Source organism: Aspergillus tanneri (genome assembly GCF_003426965.1).
Source record: "Aspergillus tanneri strain NIH1004 chromosome Unknown AapTan_2_pilon_pilon_pilon, whole genome shotgun sequence".
NCBI classification, from domain to species: domain Eukaryota; kingdom Fungi; phylum Ascomycota; class Eurotiomycetes; order Eurotiales; family Aspergillaceae; genus Aspergillus; species Aspergillus tanneri.
In genome coordinates, this window is record NW_022984629.1 from 3,358,287 (window position 1) to 3,378,468 (window position 20,182).

A 20,182-nucleotide genomic window follows, 5' to 3' on the forward strand; every position below is an offset into this window, starting at 1 on the left:
TTGCAGGAATGTATCTATTTATGTCTTATACCCGAGTAGAGTATCTACGATCCACAAAAGTTTCCAGTTGTAACCATAGTATCATAAGGGTATCGCATGATATACTTCCAGTATACCATTGGAATCAAAACTTATCTACCTCTCACATTCTTCATTTCCCCAATCATACCCCGTCTGTCTCCATCTCTTCATCCTTGGCCACCTTCTGCTCGTCCACTGTCTCTCCATCTACTGCATCCACTCCATCTGCTCCGTCCACGCCATCCACTCCATCCGCTGCCGTAGATGCCTCTGGATTATCCACCTTCTCTATCTCCACCGCGCGCGCTTGCTGCCTCTCCCATACTTCCTTTCGGATTCGATCGTCCTTGGCCCGTCGTAGTCGCTCCGTTTCCTCCACCCCCCCGCTCTTCTTCAGCTTGCCTTCTTCCACGAATGTCCCTAGCTCCTTCTGGAAGAGACCGACCCGTCGACTCTCGAGCTCCTTCTGTCGCGCTTTCTCTGCCCGCTCGATGGCCTCTAACCGCGATTCGTGGTTCGGCTGCAGCGCACGCACCTCCCCCAGCACGTTGTCCTTCGCCTTCATCGGGTCCATCGCCGGGTCGATCACCACGTTCCGTGATGCACTGCGCAATACTCCTCCACCACTACCACCACCTCCTCCTCCCGTGGCGTTCTGCATCGCCTGCTGTTTCGTGGCCTGCTCCACCAGGCCAAACGTCTGCGCTGCTTTCTCCAGGTCGTCCTGAAGGTCTGCCGCAAGATCCTCCTGCATAGTGAGCTGATCCCGCTCCTCACACACCTGCTGCAACTCCTTCTCCCAGATCTTGGTCCAGATGGGCTTCTCCCGCCTGAGGAACTCCTGCATCTTCTTGATCTCCTTGGTAACTGCACTGATATCTTTGCTGACGCCCTCCAACTGTCGCGGCAAAGGTCGCACTCCGCGAGTCACCACATCTTTCCGCAGATCCTCCACCAGATCTTGGAGGTCGTCAACCCGTGCCACCAGTCGCTCCGACTCTTCCGCCAGTTCTTTCTTTCCGGAGTTGACCCGTGCACGACCCGCGTCCCCTTCAAAGGACGGCACTGAAACATCCGCTGCCACGCTCTTGACATTGCCAGCCTTGGCGCGGATGGCACTCATCGAGCTGGCGATGTCGGAGGAGAAGTTCGAGTACGTCTGGCGCAGCACGGCCAGATCACGCCTCAAACTCTGGAGCTCCGCCACTTGGCTGTCACTGCCCGTGATCGGACCCTTGCGGGTGGCCCCAGCCGGAGCGGTACTAGAGACCGGGGGTGCGACAGCAAGACGAGCTATCTCCTTCGCCGCGTCGAGCTGGCGTTCCGACACACGCTGCATCATGCTCTCCTGCCCTTCCAGAGCGCCCCGGACTCCCTCGATCAAGCGGCGGACTCCACCGAACTCGTCATCGAAATGCTTCTTCACCTCATCAAGGATATCCACATTCAGCACGAGGACCGAGCGGTCCTTCACGTCCCCAAGGTCCTCCAGCTCGTGACGCACGCCGGAAACTGTATCTTGAATATAAATCTCCGGTAGATCCACGCCGTTGTTGTGCGTATTCCAGGCAAACTTTTCGATGAAGGCCAACTGGAGCCGTCCAATGGTCAGGCCAGCATATCCTTCGGGAAGCACATACTTCTTGATTTTGCTCTTGTATTGTAGGAATAGGGTAAGCTCCTTCGCCGGGGATGGTTGCTCTGCGGCTAGTTGCGAGGATTGAGGTGATGTAGAGATGGATGTAGGGGTCGGTCGTTGTTCGGATTTGGGTGTGGTGGGAGCAGCCACAGCATCCGTGGTGTCGCTAACTGACTCAAACTCCTCGGCGAGTGATGGCTCTTCTGGCGGTCGAGGCAATTCAGGTAGTGGCCCGGTTGGGGCATTTCCCGGGGTTCCCTTACCGGGGCGAAGATGGGATCTATCCTCCGTGTCCACTCCGTCGGCTGATAGTTCTGCCAGAGATGCGCCCCGGGATGATGTGCGTTCTTCTTCGATCTTGGGTACACTTGACACAGCCGGAGGCTGCGCACTTTTGGCGCTCGCAGCGTCATTCGCTCGATTTGTCGACCGCTGTCTACCATGGGAGTACGACCCACGCAGACGCACCGCATTTAGGGATTCACGAACATCACGGCCTCGGTTTGGGATGGGAGAATTCTGAGTGGGCAGGACAGGGACCCCGTTGGATGATGCACCCAGGTGTTTTTGTATCTGATAGGCGGAGAACCTTCGGGAAGCACGGCGTTCAAGTTCGCCACTTCTCTGCAACGCACCGATGGCATCGTCTTGTTTCGGAGGAGGGGGTGGCGGAGTGGGATAGCTAGGGGCGTTGGTCGATGTCGACTCAGGACCCTTGGGGAGTATCGTCGTCTCCGGATGCGAAGGCTGTGACAGGGTCATCTGTGCTTCGCGTCGTGACGCTTCCCGCTCGGAGAAGCTCGCGCCGCGCATGTCACTAGAGGTTGATGGAGTTGGGGAAGCTCGAGCCATGGCATTTGGCGGCTCATCAATCGAACCATTGCTCCCGTAACGATGACCTGGCCGCTTTGGCGAGGAAACTGTAGAAGCTGTTTCCTCGTATGCCTGATTCACCGCGGCCTGTCCACTGCTGGCGCTTCCCGCGCTCGCCTGTCGACCCGGTCCGGCTCGAGCCTCCTCTCTCTGCTGCCGTGACCGTAAACGCGCTTGCTTCTTCTTGAGGCCATGCAAGAGACTGATGATGATGTCACGAATGCGTGGAAGGTAACGGTCGAGGCTCTGTGGGGACGCATCCTGGCTAAGGGTATCTTCGAGGATAGTGCGGAGAAGATCCGGAACGGGGCCTAGGTCTGAGGTATCAACCCCGATCGCGTTGAAAGCACGGCAGGCCAGGTTGAATTCATAGCCTAGCCGCACATAGACGTCGGAAACCTCGTTTTCCGATGCTTGTGTGCGGGACCATTGTGTTAACGTTTCCAACAACTGTTTCGTAGCAACCAGGAGATGTGTGACGCTCTTTTCGATTTGGGAGATCTGCTTATCGGGCTGTCACGGGACGCAAGTACCAAAAAGAATTAGCTGGGGCTTCCTGCAAGGCTCGAGGTGACCGACCGAGCCATCGGAGGAGCTTTGTCGGTGAAGGACAACGTGGTTATAGTACCACCACCACGGGAAATAAAGAGGATGGACTTACCACCGCACTTCTAGATTGTGACCTTCCGGAGCTGGATGAACTGCGTGGTGCAGAAGATTGCGAAGTCATGGCAGAGTCGATGCTACTTCCAGAGCCCGACGGAAAATGCTGGGCTGAAGGGCTCCGCTGGGAGCGAGAAGGAATATTGGAGGCCGGCTGCATATGGGAACGGAGATCGGGGTTTTTTCTTTGCTTTAAAAGGGAACAGACAGAGGGCGGGAAGGATGTGGCTAATATGCACGGAGCAAGAAAGAGAGCGACCAGGAAAGGGGCCGGATTATACGGAGGCAGGAGGATGTGTGTAAGGGGAGAAAGACAAGAAACAATCACGACGATTGCAACGATGAGGAGGAAAGCCAAGGAGTCAGTCGAACGACAGACCAGCCTCTCTCTTTCATGCCGTGGAATCTAAACGGAAGTTGTTCAGTTGCTCGTTTGGGCCCAACCGCTGGCCTGAGGCACATTGCCGTCACATGGCCCACCACCCACTCAGTCAGACTGGACGAAACATCCGGCTATTATTAGTATACTGAGGTTGAAACAGTCAGACATCTGATAATTACTCCGTAGCGGAGTAGGTTCAATCGTCAATTCTAGAACTATATACAATCCGTTGGCATCCTGAAGACCGTTCATTGCCTACGTCTGGCCTCTCAACAGTGATATTGACCTTGATCTTATTATTAGTCTTTATGCAATGCTTCAAAAGGAAAAACACAAGAAAAAAGGAAGACGACGAAGATGAAGAAGGAGTTTAAAATAAATCATCAAATCGATTCAAGTAAAATAAACTAAACAATTTTCAACACGGAAAAGACAACAGAAATCCAATGCCATTCCGGTGCACTATCGATACATAAATGCCTAGGATATACGAGATCAACAAGAACCGTCGCATCCAAGTACCAGCAACGAAGTACCTATTGGTCTCCATATGGAAGGCGACGATGTTTCAACATTGACCTGATGTGTTGGCACTTGGAGACCCTTGCTGGTCCAGTGGGACTTCCTACTGGATCGGAATACTGGAGTCGATGCAAGTGGGAGACGCAGTAAGACTGTGGACCCATCAGTGTTCGTCAGGATGATTTGAGATTTGCTGATAGCGAGGGAGACCATCCTGTAAGGAAGGGTCCACGGCTAGGAGCCTCACTGCTCTTGTAAATCATAATGGAAGTTGACCATCATGGTCCTGCGATGGGCTTCGACCTCTTCCAGGGATGCTTCAGGGGAGGCAGAGGTACTCACTCTACATCTACAGCCTATATAAGCAATGGTAAAGTGAAGCATACTGTCTTTCCGTAGACACACTATCTCCATATCCATTGTACAATTAATGAGAATCGAAACATCGACAAATAGGACTGGGCGGGTCCCCGCCCGCCCAACCGTCCAATGGAACCATGGAAGGCGCCTGCTGCGTTCTCTCCTCCACTCTTCACCTCACCTTCACCTTACCTCACGATACTAATCCAAACACAACATCCTTCTCCTCGTCCTCCCTCCCCCCCCCTCTCCCTACCCCCCACCGTTATTGCTTATCTTTGACGGTGTGAACTTCCCCCTTATTCTTAATTAGAATCGAGCCATTCAACTCGGTCGTATCTGGAACCTGCCATTCTCGACTCTCCTCCTCGTTCCCTCCTTCCCCCTCTTCTCATCCTCTTTTTCTGTGCCTCCCTGCTGAGATTCTCTTTCAAGGTCCCGTGACTTCTCCAGGACGGGTTTCTGCACTGGTGACCTATTTCTTGACTGGTCGGACCTTCTGGTCTTCTTTTCCCCTTCAGCTTTCTTTCTGACGAGCTTTTTTTTTGTCTTTTTTCTTCCCCCTCCCCCCTTGTTACCTTCTGTCTTTCATCCTCTCCTATCTATCTCGTCTTCCGTCACATCGCCTTGTTCCCCTTCTTACTTCGCCCCTGTTCAATTAACTTGTCATTCTGTGTGCACAACTGGTGAACAGTGGCTTCGTGCTTGCCGTCCGTCCCGGTTGGTCCGCAGCTTGGTGTCGTGTGAGATTCGACTACCTGAGCGAGTGTCCGGTTGGACAATCCAACCCAGATGACTTCTACCGTCAACTCCGTGTCAGCGGCCAACAGTGCGTCTGGCAATGCATCCTCCCAGAATCCGACCCCGAGACCCTCGCTGAGGCCCAGTGCCAGTGCCGGTGCCAGTGCCAAGGCATCCGACGGCGGTCGACACCAATCTGGCAGTCCTCTTGACGGGGGACAGAGGTACGTTTTGCTGTTCTTTCATTACCCCCCTTTCCCACTGCTCTGTTGATTGGTACCTGCTTGTTCTGTTTTTGTTTTCTTTTTTTAACGTTTCACCGCTTCTTACCGGATGATGGCTTTGCTGAACATTCCCCTTACGTTTTTTTTATTTTTACTTTTTTTACCCTGAGGCTTGTGAGGGTCAAATCTACTCCTCCAATTGGTTCCGTGCTTCTCTTCTATGTGGCTTTATGGTTTCTTTTTCCTTTCATTCCTTATTTTTAACCCACCCATCAAATGATTGATAGCCTTTCAAACTGAGTCACGGCATTACACCGTCAAATACATTGGACTAATTCTTGCTACTTCCCATGCAGGCGCAGCAATTCTCAGAGGGCTTGGACCCAAGGCACAAACCCGATTACCCAGAGATCTTCATACTCGCAGCAGAACGGCAATATGTCTCAGAAGCAATCTCCCTCCCCCCCAGACCGACTGCGAAAGAATCGAACACACCGGACAACCATGCCCATGACCGCCTTGTCTTCTTGTTTACTAGCTTTATTGTAAGCGTGGCTCAGCCTAACCTGCTTTGCTTGCAGTAGAATACTCATCATTGCTAGGGCCTTGCCACTTCGATCACCACGAAGAACGGCGATAAATTCACAGGCATATTTTCTTCCTCGTCCCTCGAACCCACCGATTCCTCCTTTGTCCTTAAGATGGTACAGCGACAACATAAAGACGAACAGTCTCGGGCGAACGGTGTGAGTGAAACCGCTAGCCCATACATGGGCCCGGCGCCCGATCATACTGTGTCTTTTGACGTCAGGGATGTCGTGGATATCTCGGTGCCCAACGTATCCACCTCGGAAGTCATTGCGAAGGCGTCGAATGGTAGGTCTATTTGTTCTCCCCCCCCTTTTATTTGGGGGGATATAATGAATGTATATTGACAACGCTCCTAGGTCATTCGAGTGGATTCAAAACGGATACTGACATTTCCGGAAACTATGCCATCCGTGAGCGGACTTTAAAACGCTGGGAACCAACCGCGGATGCGGACATCGGTTTGTCGCTGGAAGGCCCAACGTCGTCGGGGACCTGGGACCAGTTCGAAGCCAACGCTCGACTCTTTGGTGCTACGAGTAACTATGATGAGAATATCTATACCACCCGTATTGACCGTTCCGATCCAGCCTACAAACAGAAGGAAGCAGCGGCCGCTCGAATCGCTCGTGAAATCGAGAGCACCGAAACGGATAATGTCCACATGAGGGAAGAACGAGGGTTAACGGTCCCTGATACCGGGGACGAGGAAGAAAAGTACAGCGGTGTCCGTCGTGACGAGAAGAGTTTCCCCCCTCTGGTTTCCGGGCAGCCAAACAAATACACCCCGCCTGCCCGCCGGCAACCTGCCCCACAAACTGCATCAGCCAGCGCTGCTGGCGGGCCCCCGACCTCTATGCCGTCGAAGGAGAATCTTGCACCGCAGGCGCAACCGACTGCCGCAGCTGCTCCGAGTGTCAGTACCGATACGGAACAGAAATCGATTCCAGGAAAGACGCCGTCGACTGTCAATGCCGTCCCAAAACGGGCTGTCGCGGAGAACGCGTCCACTAATGTGGAAACAGAAGTGCTGGATCATTTCCGACAGTTTGCCAACAACGAGAAAATCAAAGTGCAGGAGCGACGTCGTAACCAAGCTTCCCATGATCGCACCATCAAGCTGAATGAGTTGATGAAGTTCTCGAAAAATTTCAAGCTTGCTACACCGGTCCCGAAGGACCTGGTACCGATCCTCGCCAAAGACCCTCACAAACAGGAAGAAATCATCCAGCGAGCCCAACAGCATTCCACTGACAAACCCACATCCAAATCCCCTCCCGCGGCAACTGCTGAGCAGCAAAAACCCACGGCTCGCGCTCCGGTTTCCGCAATACCCGCCTTGACGTCCGATCGCCCAACCTACCCTCGTGGCCGTCAGGTGTACCCTCCCGCTGGCCCTGGCGGACGACCTCCCCACCAGGCCATGCAACCCGGCCGTCAAACTACCGGTATGCTTGGTCACCGTCTTGCAGATAATCTCCAACAGCGAAAAGGGGCAGCAACGGGGCCGGTTCCAGCACCTCTGCCCATTGCCGATACGCGCCTGCCTCCTACTGGCCCGGCTGCCGACCAACCTGGAGTGTCCAGCCCGAACAAGGCTCAAGCGCCAACCTCTGCCACCTCGACCAAGTTCAACGTCCGAGCATTGGAGTTCAAGCCTAACCCTGCGGCCAATACCTTCACACCCGGAGCATCGTCGAACTCGTCCCCGTATGTTCGAGGCCGCTCAGTGTCCCGTGCTACCAGTCCGTCGGCCTTCTTCGGTGGGAAGAAGCCGCGGCCCATCGCTGAGCGCCCGTCTCTCAACGACCACTTTAATCCCATCAAGCGAATGAAGAAAGAAAGCGCCGAGCAAGCGGACAAAGATTACACCTTCAACGGAGGTATCCCACCCGCCTACAAAACTCTGCCTACCTGGGAGGTTGCACCCGGTAACGAGGAAAAGACGTACGATCAAATGTTCAAGCCACCTGCCGTCTCCCCTCAGAATCGTTCAGCTTCGAACTCGCAAGCGCCACCGCAGCCACAAATGCCGTTCCAGTTCCCGCAATCCACGCCTGGCATCCCCCCCACATCGGGGCCACCTCACGGACCTCACCTACATCCGCAGCAGCATCATGGATCCGGCCCACCTCATTTTGATGACCCTCACCGGATGCAAATGTCGGCCTCCACGTCGCAGGTCTTCCCGTCTCCTCGGCTTCAGCCCGGATACCCATCTCCTATGGCGCCGCATGCCCAGCTTGCATTTGGACAACATATGCCGCAATTCTACCAGAATCCTCCGCAGCCTGGCCCCGTCAGACATTACCCGGGCAATACGCAATTCATGAGCCCACAGGCCACCATGGGCGCTCCTGTGATGGTCCAGCAGCCCTCCAATGGACCCTACATCGGTGTCCCTCAGGGCATGGCCCCATATAACCCCCAAATGCAAATGTATTCTCCTAATCCGGGCCATTCCTACCCTCAGCATGCCCCACCTCAGCCGCACAGTGGCTATCCGAGCCCTAGTCGCGGTGCCCCTATGATGATGCACCAGAATTCCCAGCCAGGCCAGCCTCCCCAGCCGGTCATGTTTATGTCCCCTGGACAACATGGGCAGCCTGTTTACCCCGGTCAGCAGCCAGGGCACAGTACGTTTCACTGAACCACATACACCGCGCCTTTTATGTTGCTAATCATCACTAGTTCCTCCGGTTCGGGGCAATTACCCTCAACAACAGCCGCATTTTCAGTCCAGCCCTCATCAGGGACATCATTTCCCTCCCCACCAGCACCGTACACCAAGTAATGGCTACAATCAGATGCCCCAGATTCCGCCTCAACTCCCCTCTCAACCCCCGCCGTCCGGTGCATCTGGCCCTGCTCAGGCCCCGGAAGCTGCTGACGAGGCGAAATGAACGTTTCCAGAGTCAACGGTCCGCGAGATGCTATAATTGATTGGCCTTGCAATCGATGAGCACATATATTGTGACCGAAATAGTAATGCACCAGCGGTGCTGACGTACGTGTTAATAATCGATCTCTTCCTTGTCGGCAAATTCAGTCGCTCGTCGACCTCTCAATGTATTCTTGGAAGATATTTGTCTTGAACGTCTTCTCCCGCACTGGGTTCTAGGGCAAGGGCATACTGATTTTGGCGAGCGGGCACTGACATTCCTGCTTGTGAGTGTCTCAATCTTCTACAAGACTCCAATTTGATCTAGTAAATAACGGATCTAGACTGCCTACTTTCCATTTGTCCTGTCTTGCCGCGAATGTTCCAACCACATCAGGAGTGTATAGGATTCGGGATGATTTCCTCAAAATGTGTCACGGACTAGACTAGTTGTGTGGCCTGCGCGTCGGCAACTTTACAGGTCACTGCACGGGCTTAGAACCATATTGACCTTGTGATCACCTATACTATACGCAAGTGCAGAGGCTTATAAGATGGATTCGGCCAGTGTTACATCCCCATGTTTCAGAGATCCACCCATGTCCGTGAAATGGTATATGCCAACATGTTCGGGGAAATTCTTCGATACTTTTGTTCTATTTATGTTGTCTTTTATTTTTCTTCCTTTGACCTTTGTACCTAGGGGAGATACTGGGCATGAAGTAGGTTGGATCTGTTGGCAGCAACGAGCGACTGTGACCATTCCATTCCCGCGGATTGGAGATTACATGTGCTTTAGTGAATCAGATCCATACGCTTTTATCGGAGATATTGTAAGAGCGTTCAGCGTAGTGTTATACCGTTTTCACATAGTTAGGGGGCGATTGTAATGGATAGTGAAGATAATGATAGTACTCTAAAACGTTCATATGCAATGAATGGAAGCTCAAGTGGATACGGTTGTTTCCATTTCTACCTAGTCAAACTGCCAGAAAAAACCCGGGTGGGGAGGGGATTGTCTGCATCTAAGAATTAGCCACCAAATCTCAATGTATAATTCTGTATGATTTGCGAGGGGGTGTTGGGACGAGGAAAAGGACAGCATCTCCTCAGTTCTTTTCAGTTTATTTTCAGTCATCATCCAACCGGGGCAGAACATCGCAGTGCGCGGTGCTATATAGAGTCCTCATCCGAAGAACGAACCGTCGAGAGATCCAGACCCGACCAGGATTGCAAATTCCACAGGCGTCCGACCGAATCCAAGACCGCACTTGACACTCGTTTCCGATTCCAGCTCCGTCCTCGCTCCTTTTCCATCTGCAGTGAGATCCAAAGCCGCAACCCTCGACCAACCAATGTTCGCCACAGCCATTAGTTTCTGAAATTCCTCATAGAGACAAAGCGGACCAGAAACCCCAAATTGTGGCCCTAGTGTACTGTACACATGTCTTCCCAAGGTCTGCCACGTCAGGAGTCTTACGACGAAGCCCTCGTGCCTTTTACTAAGCCATGTGCCTGCATTTCGATGGAGGAGAAAAAAGGAGAGGAACTGGAGTGTCGAATCTTCCGCGAGGGTGGATGCGCGCGACTCAGACCAATTGGTGCGGACCAGGGATTCTGTCAACTCTAGGTCGGAAGGCTCTGTTCGATTGATTGGGATGAGGAGACTCTAGTACCTTCGGGCTTTGATGTCCTGGATAACGCGATCTGACCTTTTACCAGGATTCACATCACTGGAGATGCGTGGAGGGGGTGTGGTTTGACAGGGGAAATGAGAATGAAAAGCTCACCTGTTACGCGTGGTAGCTGAGCGGGAAGACCATCCTCCTTCCTCTTACTCCTCCTCCAGTGAGGAGACATGAAGGCGACAGAAAGACGACGCGGTGCGGAGAGGATGAGGAAGAGGAGAAGAGAGGGAAAGAAAGGGAAAATAAATTGGAGAAACCGGCCCTAAACCGGATTTGGGCGGGGTACCACGGTCAGCGCCAAGGGGCGAGAGAGAGAGAGAGAGACAGAGAGAGAGGAAGAAACATCCCTGGACAGGTTCTCGTGCTTTAGCTGGAGTCGTGATTCTCCGTCAACCTCCGATTGATTTTTGAATCACTCCGCGACTGTCATGGACTTCCTCAAGTCCGCTGTTGCCTCTGCCATCGCCAAAGGCAGCTCCTTTCCATACTCACTCGGAGACCGAGTCGACATTTCGGATTCCATATGGACACTTCACAATGCCACGAAACGCGTATGGAAATCCCAACCCCGTCCATGATACCCATGTCGGACATGAAACGAAGCTAATGCGATGATCCATCTGGTCTCCGCGACATGTAGGACGACGGCTCGGCATGCAGCATTTTCACCTTTGATATTACCCCGTCCAACAAATCCCGTCTGCCTCTGGCGAAGAACGCGGTGCGAAAGTCCCGAACACTGAGACACCCAGGCGTGATCAAAGTGCTAGATACGATTGAGGTATGGGATTGGAGCTGGGGACGACTACTAGTATCACTGCGACCAAGTCCCGCATCTGTTACTTACACGATCTAGACAGAGTCGAACATTTACATTGTAACGGAACGAGTGGCCCCCCTGTCCTGGCATGTGAAGCGAAGGAGTCTGGGTGAGGAAATTTGCAAATGGGGTTTACATACAGTGGCGGTAGGTGTTTTGGGCTACGGACGACCGACAATGCGATCGAAATTCGGAGCTGACTAGATTGGGGGAATGTCCCTGCACAGTCCACGCTCAAGTTTATCAACGAAGATGCTTCATCCGTCCATGGCGCTGTGAGAGCGTCGTCCGTATACTCCAGCGAAAGCGGCGAGTGGAAGCTAGGGGGTTTTGATGTCCTGAGCTCCATGAACGATGAAGATGCAGTTATATATGTCAGTCCTCTATATCCGGGGTCCTTTGGATAGAAGAAATTTGCTAACCCTGAATCAGACATATGGCAGTCTTGTGCCGGATGCCGCTCGATACACTCCCCCGGAGGTTGTCAAGAGTGGATGGGATACCATCAAACGCCATCCGCTCGCGGCCATCGACGCTTACGGGCTCGGCATTCTAATCTATGAGGTTTTCAATGGCGCTTTTTCAGGTGGGGATCAAGTGGGCAGAACGACGAATATCCCACCCACCATGCATCAAAGCTACAAGCGACTCTGTACGGCCAATCCCAAACTACGGCTGAGCCCGGCGCATTTCGTCGAGCAAGGAAAGAAACATGGCGGCTTTTTCCAGACCCCTTTGATCCGGTTGACGGACGGCATAGAGAGCTTGGGGTTGAAGAGCGACACAGAACGGGATGAATTCATCAAGTACGTAGTCTCGTCCCTGAGTCCGTGTATAGGTGGTGGTATGGATGCTGACTGAAAGCCAGTGAACTGGATGAGGTCGCTGAAGACTTTCCCGAGGACTTTTTCAAGATGAAGGTCCTTCCAGAGCTATTGAAATCGGTCGAATTTGGCGGGGGTGGCCCGAAAGTCCTGAGTGCTTTGCTGAAGATCGGTGGGAAGCTGTCACCAGACGAGTATAATGCCAAATTAACGCCGGTCGTTGTTCGGTTGTTTGGGAACCCCGATCGAGCACTACGGGTGTGTCTACTGGACAATCTACCATTAATGATCGATAACCTCCCCCAAAAGGTCGTCAACGACAAGATCTTTCCGCAGATGGTGCGTGCTATCCTACGACCCCCCTCCGCGTTGGAATGCTAGCTAGCTAATTTGATTCGTGTCTGTAGACATCTGGATTCACCGACGTGGCCCCGGTGGTCCGAGAACAGACTGTCAAAGCCGTGCTGGTATTGATAGTTAAACTGAGTGACCGGACTATTAATGGCGAGCTGCTGAAATTCCTGGCACGGACTGCCAACGACGAACAGCCGGGCATTCGAACGAACACTACCATCTGCTTGGGCAAAATTGCGAAGAACCTGGGGCAAGGCGTAGGTAGTCACTCGAAGAAGGGTACAGACAACATGGCACTGACGAAGTAATCCAGTCAAGAAGTAAGGTCCTCATTGCCGCTTTCACACGAGCTCTTCGGGATCCATTCGTGCATGCTCGAAATGCAGGGCTGCTTGCCTTGGGTGCCACGATGGAATTTTTCTCCGACGAAGACTGTGCAGGCAAAGTCCTCCCCGCTATCTGTCCTTCCCTTTTGGATAAAGAGAAGTGAGTTTTCTCCTCCCCTCTCTCCTTTTACCGATCGTTTTGCCGGTCCAAGTCTCACACCACCAAACCATAGACTCATTCGAGATCAAGCGAACAAGACGCTGGATTTGTACCTGCAGCGTGTACGCAAATTTAGTAGCACGATGGCCGACACGATGTTGCCGCCCTCATCCAGTCCTGACACTACCAAAGATGCTGCTCGTATGGAGACGCCAAATGATAAGTCCTGGGCGGGATGGGCGATTTCTTCGTTCACTAATAAGATCACGGCGGCCAACGGCGAGATTCAACCCACAGCCAACGGGGGCAAACCCCCCGTGGAGACTGAACCTGCTCGGTCCTCGTCTGTGCCTCGTGCGACCAAACCCTCCCCCTTGACGAAGGAGGCCCTACGACCTACGGCGCAGCCTCTCGGCCGGTCGCTATCGGAACAGCCCGTCCGCGTCACTAAAGAGGAACAAGATACGGACGACGTCTACGACGCATGGGGTGCCATGGATGACGATGACGATGGCCAGGACCAGTGGAAAGACGAAGATCCATTTAGCCCTGCCTCAACCACGAACTCGTCCACCGGCCTCTCTGCAGCACCCAAGGCAGCCCCCGTACCCTACGATGATGGTGGAGAACCGGATTTTGCGGGCTGGCTGGCGGCACAATCCAAGTCCAAGAAACCATTACCCAAGGGATTGAGTAAAACCACCACGACAACCACGTCAGTTCCCCGAACGGCCAGTCGGAATAATGCGAGTAAGCCCAAGACAGCGACGGCTCATGCAAAGAAGATTGACACGAAACCGAAGGATGATGAGGTGGATGATGGCTGGGGAGATGCATGGGATTAATCTCTTTTTTTTTTCTTTTCCTTTTTTTTCTTTTATTTATGATCTACTGCATAGCAAGCGTATCTACTGCACTAATTCTTTGTATTGATGCCCTGTAAATCAGTCATCCATCGCGTTTCCCCACAGCCAATCAGCAGCCGCAGGCCTCGTGATCACCGCCACGTCGTTTGTTCTACCTAACTAAGCCAGAGACAGTCAGCCTTGCTTTCTCCTCTTCCTCTTCGTCCTGCCACGCTGCCATCGCCAGTATCTATGTCATCCCGGCTGTCGTTTGTGCCTGTTTCCTGATCGAGATCAGGGTAGAGTTCCTCTTGGCTGTGCTACCCACTTACCAAGGCCTTGATAGGCTGTAATCTTGCTGCCTTCTTCTGCATCAGCCCGCTGTGTCCCCCGGTGTTGGGGCGGCTGCATACGGCCTATTCCTCGATGCGCGATGGATGACCGTTGACAAACCCTAGGGTCGCTGTCACTCATCGCATCGACTGAAACATTCCCTTTCCGTCGTGGGAATTCGAGATAATCACTCCATCCTTCCTTCTCAGTCTGCTGACTGTCCACCATGGATCACGAGGAGGAGGCTCCTCCGCCGCCCTACTCCGCCGTCGACCCGTTGCTCTCGGCCAACAACAATAATAATACTAATAGTAACAATAGCAACAACCACAACCAAAATGCGGCTGCTTCGTCAGAGGTGAATCGCGTACTCCTCCGTCTTCGCGCGCAGAGCTCCCCCCTCTCTGATTCTGCGTTGAGTGCTGGTTCCAGTTCCTCCCTGGTCACTACTACATCCCCGCTACTACCCGTCAATTTCACCTCCGCCGCCGCTTACTTCGTCGAGAGACCACCCCCTGCCTCGGACGACGGAAGACCGGTCCAGGAGCATCAGCTAACGATATACCCGCGAAGCCAGTCGAGGGATTTCCCCCGTCGCCCTCGTTGCTGGGGCTCCCGACAGGAGGACATCACCCAGCAGGACTGGGACACGTTTCTTCGATATTTGTTTCCCCCCCATTTGGGACTGGCCTCCTCGTCTGGCCAGCTCCCCCGCCAAGTCAGAGCTGAAATCCAGCGAGACCGCAAGGATCGACCTCAGGAGACGGATGGGCAGCGTAAGATGCGGATTTCGGCCGTGATCACGGAATGGAACCAATACTTTTTTGAGCTGCGTGCCACGCGCATCGTATTTGCCTACGTGACCGACCCGCAGAACGCTCCGCCTTCGCCTCTCTGTCCTCGATGTTATCCCGCTGCGACGAGGGTGTCGTCGGAGAATCGGTTGGGTCCATCTCCCGAGGCTGGCCGTGGCCGCCTGATCGTGCGACCCGACGCGGCGCCAGCTGCCGCTCGACCGCAAATTGCATCGCAGACCAATTATACGTACCCACAAGCATCTTATAGTTATCCAAGTCCGCCCGTGAACCCAAACCCGTACGGCCCATATGGTGCACCGTCGTACTTCCACCCTCTCACTCAAGCCTCTCGTGCATATCCTTATGCTCCGCAGCCACCGCTCCCTTATCAACAGCAGTACTCATGGGGTTACTACAGTGGACCGTATCCTACACCGAGTGCCCCCGGCTCAAAGGGTGGACCATTCGGATGGATCGCTTCGCTCGCGTCTCAGGCGCAGAAGTACGGAGAACGCATTACCGAGCAGGCCCAGCAATATGGGGACCAGATCAGTGCTCAGGCGCAGCATTATGGCAGGCAGGTCGAAGAGCAGGCCATGGCACATGGCCGTTGGATCGAAGAAAAGGCGGGTCTGCGAGATGCAAAGATGGACAGTGCATATGGTGGCATGGTTCATGCACCTCGCGGCGACTGGCCATCCGCAGACCCCCGCCCTCAACCAAATTACTACCCGGCCACCTACCACTATCCCTACACCGGCACCGGCACCACCACAGGGAGAAATTCGGTGGAGTCCGCGGCTGCGCCGGCACTCCCTCAACGCCCTCGCAGGGCATCCACCTGCTCCAACGCGTCTGAGTCGTCATTAACGTCCATTGACTCTTTGTCGACGACGTCGGAGCTGAGTTCGTCCGACCTTGCAACCGTCCGGGCTCAGCTTCTTTCTCTTGAAGATCATCATGACCGCGATCTACACGAGGCGGTTGTGGGTCTTCGGCGTCAGCTGACCCTTTTACAAGAGTCGCGCCGCCAGATGCGCGTGGATGGACGAGGACATTGGCGCAATGGCTGGGGCCAGTACCCGCAGCAGGGTCAGGGACGTGGCAGCCTGGGCCGTTGGGAATCGCCACAGCAGCGGCAACGCAGCAAGATGGAAAAACGAGCCTTGAAGGATGAGACGCGGGCCACGCGAAAGGCGTTTCGAGATGTACTGCGTCGCGCCAGGGATGAACATCGAGAACAGCGACGGCTCAAGCGCAACCAGCGGCGGCAGGAACAGCGAAGCCGCCAGATCGAAGCCGCTCCATCGGAGCCACCGTTGGAGCAGCGACTGCAGAATCTGGAGCTGGACCAAACCAACTGTGAGAGCCGTTCAACGGTCCAATCGTTCTGCCCGTCGCCTACAAGGTCGCTCGTGTCCGAGGTTAGTGAGATCAGCTCCATTAGCACGCCGAGCTCGGTGTCGTCCCGTCCGAGTAACCACCCGACGAATACCAGAAAATTGGACTCGAAAGAGGGTAAGAAAGACATGGAGAAGAGAGAGGCCGATAAGGAGACGAAGAAAAAGGATGAAACGGAAAAGTCTTCCGATACGACGAAACCCAGTTCATGACGTCTCGGGTTTGATGTGCGGCCGTCGATCTAAACTTCTAGGACATATAGGCTCTACTAATTCTGATGGATATTATGATAACGATACAGCGGTGTTTATAGCGGGTCAGGAGGGAGTTGTGGAGGTTTATTATTTTCCCTGTATTATGTGCTTGGATTGGCTTGTCATCGGGCGGCGTGTGTCCTAGGGGATGGAGCATTCTTTCTGGTCATTGAAATATCTAAAATCTCGCATGAGGATACCGGCGATCGATAGTTAACGAGATATGACCTTTTGCCTTTTCTTCTTCTCTGTTTTTCCTTCCTTTTTCCCCTCCTATGTCCTCTATCGTGGTTAGATGTTTATACAGAATCCATTTTTATTCCTTCGAAGAATCAATTTAAGAACTCGTGGCCGAAGTCTGCGACTCGTTCTTCTCGACCAAATCGCCCACACCCAAGCCGCGGCCTACCTTCACCTTAACCATTTTCTCCTTGTCCTTGTCGGATTCCTTCTTACCCAGCTCGCCGACCTCGTCGCCCTCGTCGGCATCCTTTTCATCGCTCTGCTGGCGTAGACGATCCTTGCGCTCGATCTCGCTCCAATCCATCCACATATTCGTTAGGTCCATGCGCATAGCGTAGGCATCCTCCCCGTCGGCGTAGTACTTGCTCTCGACATTATCGACCTGAAACCCGAGCGTATCACGATACAAGCGTAAAGCAGCGGTATTGGAGACACGAACATGAAGCGAGACATAGTGAGCACGATGCGACTCGGCCATTGCACGTTCTACATTAGTTTTCATTAGTTTTTCATTCTCTTCATTTTCTTTATTCACTGAATTAAGAGGGGGAAGACATACGACTCATACGCATCAGCCTCTCCGCAATTCCCAATCGACGGTGAGTCCTCATAACACTCAAACTCGTAATATGACCATGTTGCATCCCATCCGCCGGCTCCTCTTCCATCTTCGCCAACACGTACCCGACCACCTTGGGATACTGCTCGGAGACATTACCGCTGCCTTTTTGCCCTGCACCAACACCGGTGCCGGCAGTGGTGTACTTGGTATAGCCTGATTTGGGCCGCACGACAGCGACGAAGCTCAATTGCGGCCAGGTCAGCGCATGGTAGAGGTAGTATTTTAGGAAATAGTTTTCGGGCAGGTTGGTGATGTTGCAGGTTTGGATCGAGGGGAGGAGGTCGATGTATGACGGGTAGGAGGAGAGGGGGACAATGTCGACCATTTTTCTTTCTCTCTATTTCTTTCTTTCGGTTCTGGTCTGTTCTAGTCTCAGTTTATGGTAATGAGGGTGGGTAGTAGGTTTTGGAGGGCCACGGTGATGTGGATTGATTGGGTTATGATATCGGTCAGGTGCGCGCTAGCCGGATTGGGTGTGCCCTACTTTCTACCTATCTTTCCTCTCGGCGTATATCTTGGATCTTTCGCTGGATCTATTCGATATATATGCACAGGTGTTGTAATTGAATGTAGTCTGTATGTCTTTATATAAAGGCTGGGTTTGCTGATGAATCTCAAAATCCTTCTGCAGTCCAGGTAGCAGTCATGCTCTTAGGAGTGATGACTACAACAATAACTACAATAGTAGTGGATCAGATTGTATCAACAAAAATATCAGCATGAAAGTCTAGTTAGCTCATCAAATATATGTAAAATCATCGCGATAACTGTCAGCATCATATCTCATCAATCATCTACTAAAATATAGACACCAGATACTGTACCCCCGCAATCAGCACCATGGACACAGTCATACTCTGCGGCGTAACACTCCATCCGCCCGACGTCGTGCCACAGCACTTGCCATTATAGGTGACGTTGTTCATGTCGGCCGCCACCTGGAACACCGATCCGTTCACCTTGCCGTAGTTATAGTAATCGACCAAAAGGAAGTTGGGCGGACGGTCATGGTCCCCTACGAGTTCGTTAGTTCCTATCACTCCTCCAACACAGGGTCATCCACTTACGGGTGCAATTGGTAGCCATCCATCCCAGACTACCAAACCCATCCGCCGCATTCGTCTGATTCAGCAGCGCCATGTTTGGAATCAGCAGGTTCAGATTCGCAACGTTCAGCTCCAAATTAAGGTTATGGTTGGCCATGTACAGCCGGTTGCTGGCACCCGGCGGTTGCAGACCGGGCGGCCGCTGCACGGTGCAGGGGAAATTACGATCCGTCGGTGAAAAGGGCGTTTCCCACATCTGCGAGAACTCATCCATGAGCCACGGATATGCGGTCTGGTTGGCCTGGTAGTCCATGAACACGACCGCGCGTCTCCCTGACAGGATCATGGTCGACAGCGTGGGCCAGTCATGCAGACCCATGGGGATCTTGGGAGGTGTGTACACCATATCCATTAGTCCGGAGTTCTTGATGGGTTCCGTGAAGTTGCCCGGGTCAACATAATCGTAGTTGCCGATTAAGATCGTGACAACGTCATACGGATGGTCCTTCATCCACCGTGCGACGGTGGTGAGGTACGATTCCAGGGTTCCCACGTCTAGCAGATCGCAACTGGTGTGGCAGAGTTTCACAGTGCCGTTGATCAAATGGGTTTGGAATTGTACTGTGAAATATTTCAGCGAACGGTCAGCTTACGATGTAGGAGTCCAATTAAGGTCACAGGATACCTACACATGCGAATCCCATCATTCAACTGCGTTTCAACATGCAGTGCCTGATTCGCAGCGATATTCCCCAGTTTCACAAACGGACTATTATGGGCTGCCACCATGGTGATGTTGGAGTAGTTCCGTGCGCAAAGTTCGGCGTATCCATTGCACGGCTGGGTGTTGACGACGGGCGGCGAAGACGAGGCCGTGTTCGTCGCTGTGCGAGTGGCATTGACCGTGTTGTTGCCCACCAGCCGGGTCATCGAATCCGTGCTCGTTGTGTGCGTGGAATTTCCCGTGGAGGCCGAGCCTGTGTCGGACGTCAAGTTTGCCATACCGCCATGGTTTGTGGACAAGGTCTTGGTGCTTGTGTAGGTGATGTAATGGCCAGTGCGTGTGGCCGGTTCACTGACGGTGCCTGTGACGGTGCCATCTAGTGTGAGAAAGCTCTTGGTGTCGGAGATCGTTGTTTTGGACTGGTAGGAGGAAGAAGCGGAGGAAGTAGTATCATCTGCGGCCAGCACAAGAGCTGCAAGCAGCGGGAGGAGAGGAGCTAATCGCATAGTAGGATTAAGGCATGCGATATACTGGATAAAAAAAATATACAGAGAATATACACAAAGGAATATATAGAGAGAAATATGAAGAACGCAGAAATGTAAGTGAGCCAAAAAGATGGAGAATTGCTCAAATCGATGCGTATTTTTAGGTAAATAAGGCCGGTTATGGTACGTATCAAACGGATTTGTGTACCGTACTGGGTTAGTCAGCTGACTTCTGTCTCCACCCGATCGGCGCACCATATGGAGTGGCGCTGTGGCGTGGCCGTGAACCAATCAGCAGTGGCAGATGAGCAGGCAACGAGCAAAACAGACCCACTGATGGACGGCATGACGTTGTCGGCGATG

General features: G+C 53.1%; 6 protein-coding genes across 6 annotated transcripts; 3 read left to right on the forward strand and 3 right to left on the reverse strand.

Annotated features, from left to right (window-relative positions):
• Positions 1 to 163: 163 nt before the first annotated feature.
• BUD6 (formin-mediated actin nucleation enhancer) lies at positions 164 to 3,356 on the reverse strand (the record flags this gene model as incomplete). The annotated part of the gene is made up of 2 exons (XM_033565778.1): positions 164 to 3,046; positions 3,195 to 3,356. 2 exons carry the CDS (start codon positions 3,354 to 3,356, stop codon positions 164 to 166), a joined length of 3,045 nt encoding a protein of 1,014 aa, XP_033431535.1.
• Positions 3,357 to 5,252: 1,896 nt separating this feature from the next.
• ATNIH1004_001079 (putative PAB1 binding protein (Pbp1)) lies at positions 5,253 to 8,916 on the forward strand (the record flags this gene model as incomplete). The annotated part of the gene is made up of 5 exons (XM_033565779.1): positions 5,253 to 5,425; positions 5,895 to 5,970; positions 6,028 to 6,301; positions 6,373 to 8,649; positions 8,705 to 8,916. 5 exons carry the CDS (start codon positions 5,253 to 5,255, stop codon positions 8,914 to 8,916), a joined length of 3,012 nt encoding a protein of 1,003 aa, XP_033431536.1.
• A 2,094-nt stretch (positions 8,917 to 11,010) lies between these two features.
• ATNIH1004_001080 (COPI-interacting protein CEX1) lies at positions 11,011 to 13,911 on the forward strand (the record flags this gene model as incomplete). Its single annotated transcript, XM_033565780.1, has 9 exons — positions 11,011 to 11,133; positions 11,223 to 11,363; positions 11,439 to 11,549; positions 11,630 to 11,776; positions 11,835 to 12,208; positions 12,271 to 12,565; positions 12,634 to 12,837; positions 12,894 to 13,066; positions 13,140 to 13,911. 9 exons carry the CDS (start codon positions 11,011 to 11,013, stop codon positions 13,909 to 13,911), a joined length of 2,340 nt encoding a protein of 779 aa, XP_033431537.1.
• Positions 13,912 to 14,470: 559 nt separating this feature from the next.
• Positions 14,471 to 16,654, forward strand: ATNIH1004_001081 (uncharacterized protein; the record flags this gene model as incomplete). Its single annotated transcript, XM_033565781.1, has 1 exon — positions 14,471 to 16,654. One exon carries the CDS (start codon positions 14,471 to 14,473, stop codon positions 16,652 to 16,654), a length of 2,184 nt encoding a protein of 727 aa, XP_033431538.1.
• A 379-nt stretch (positions 16,655 to 17,033) lies between these two features.
• Positions 17,034 to 17,886, reverse strand: ARD1 (peptide alpha-N-acetyltransferase complex A subunit ARD1; the record flags this gene model as incomplete). The annotated part of the gene is made up of 2 exons (XM_033565782.1): positions 17,034 to 17,425; positions 17,499 to 17,886. The coding sequence occupies 2 exons, from the start codon at positions 17,884 to 17,886 to the stop codon at positions 17,034 to 17,036; spliced, it is 780 nt and encodes a 259-aa protein (XP_033431539.1).
• Positions 17,887 to 18,292: 406 nt separating this feature from the next.
• ATNIH1004_001083 (uncharacterized protein) lies at positions 18,293 to 19,837 on the reverse strand (the record flags this gene model as incomplete). The annotated part of the gene is made up of 4 exons (XM_033565783.1): positions 18,293 to 18,296; positions 18,381 to 18,576; positions 18,629 to 19,228; positions 19,297 to 19,837. 4 exons carry the CDS (start codon positions 19,835 to 19,837, stop codon positions 18,293 to 18,295), a joined length of 1,341 nt encoding a protein of 446 aa, XP_033431540.1.
• Positions 19,838 to 20,182: the final 345 nt, after the last annotated feature.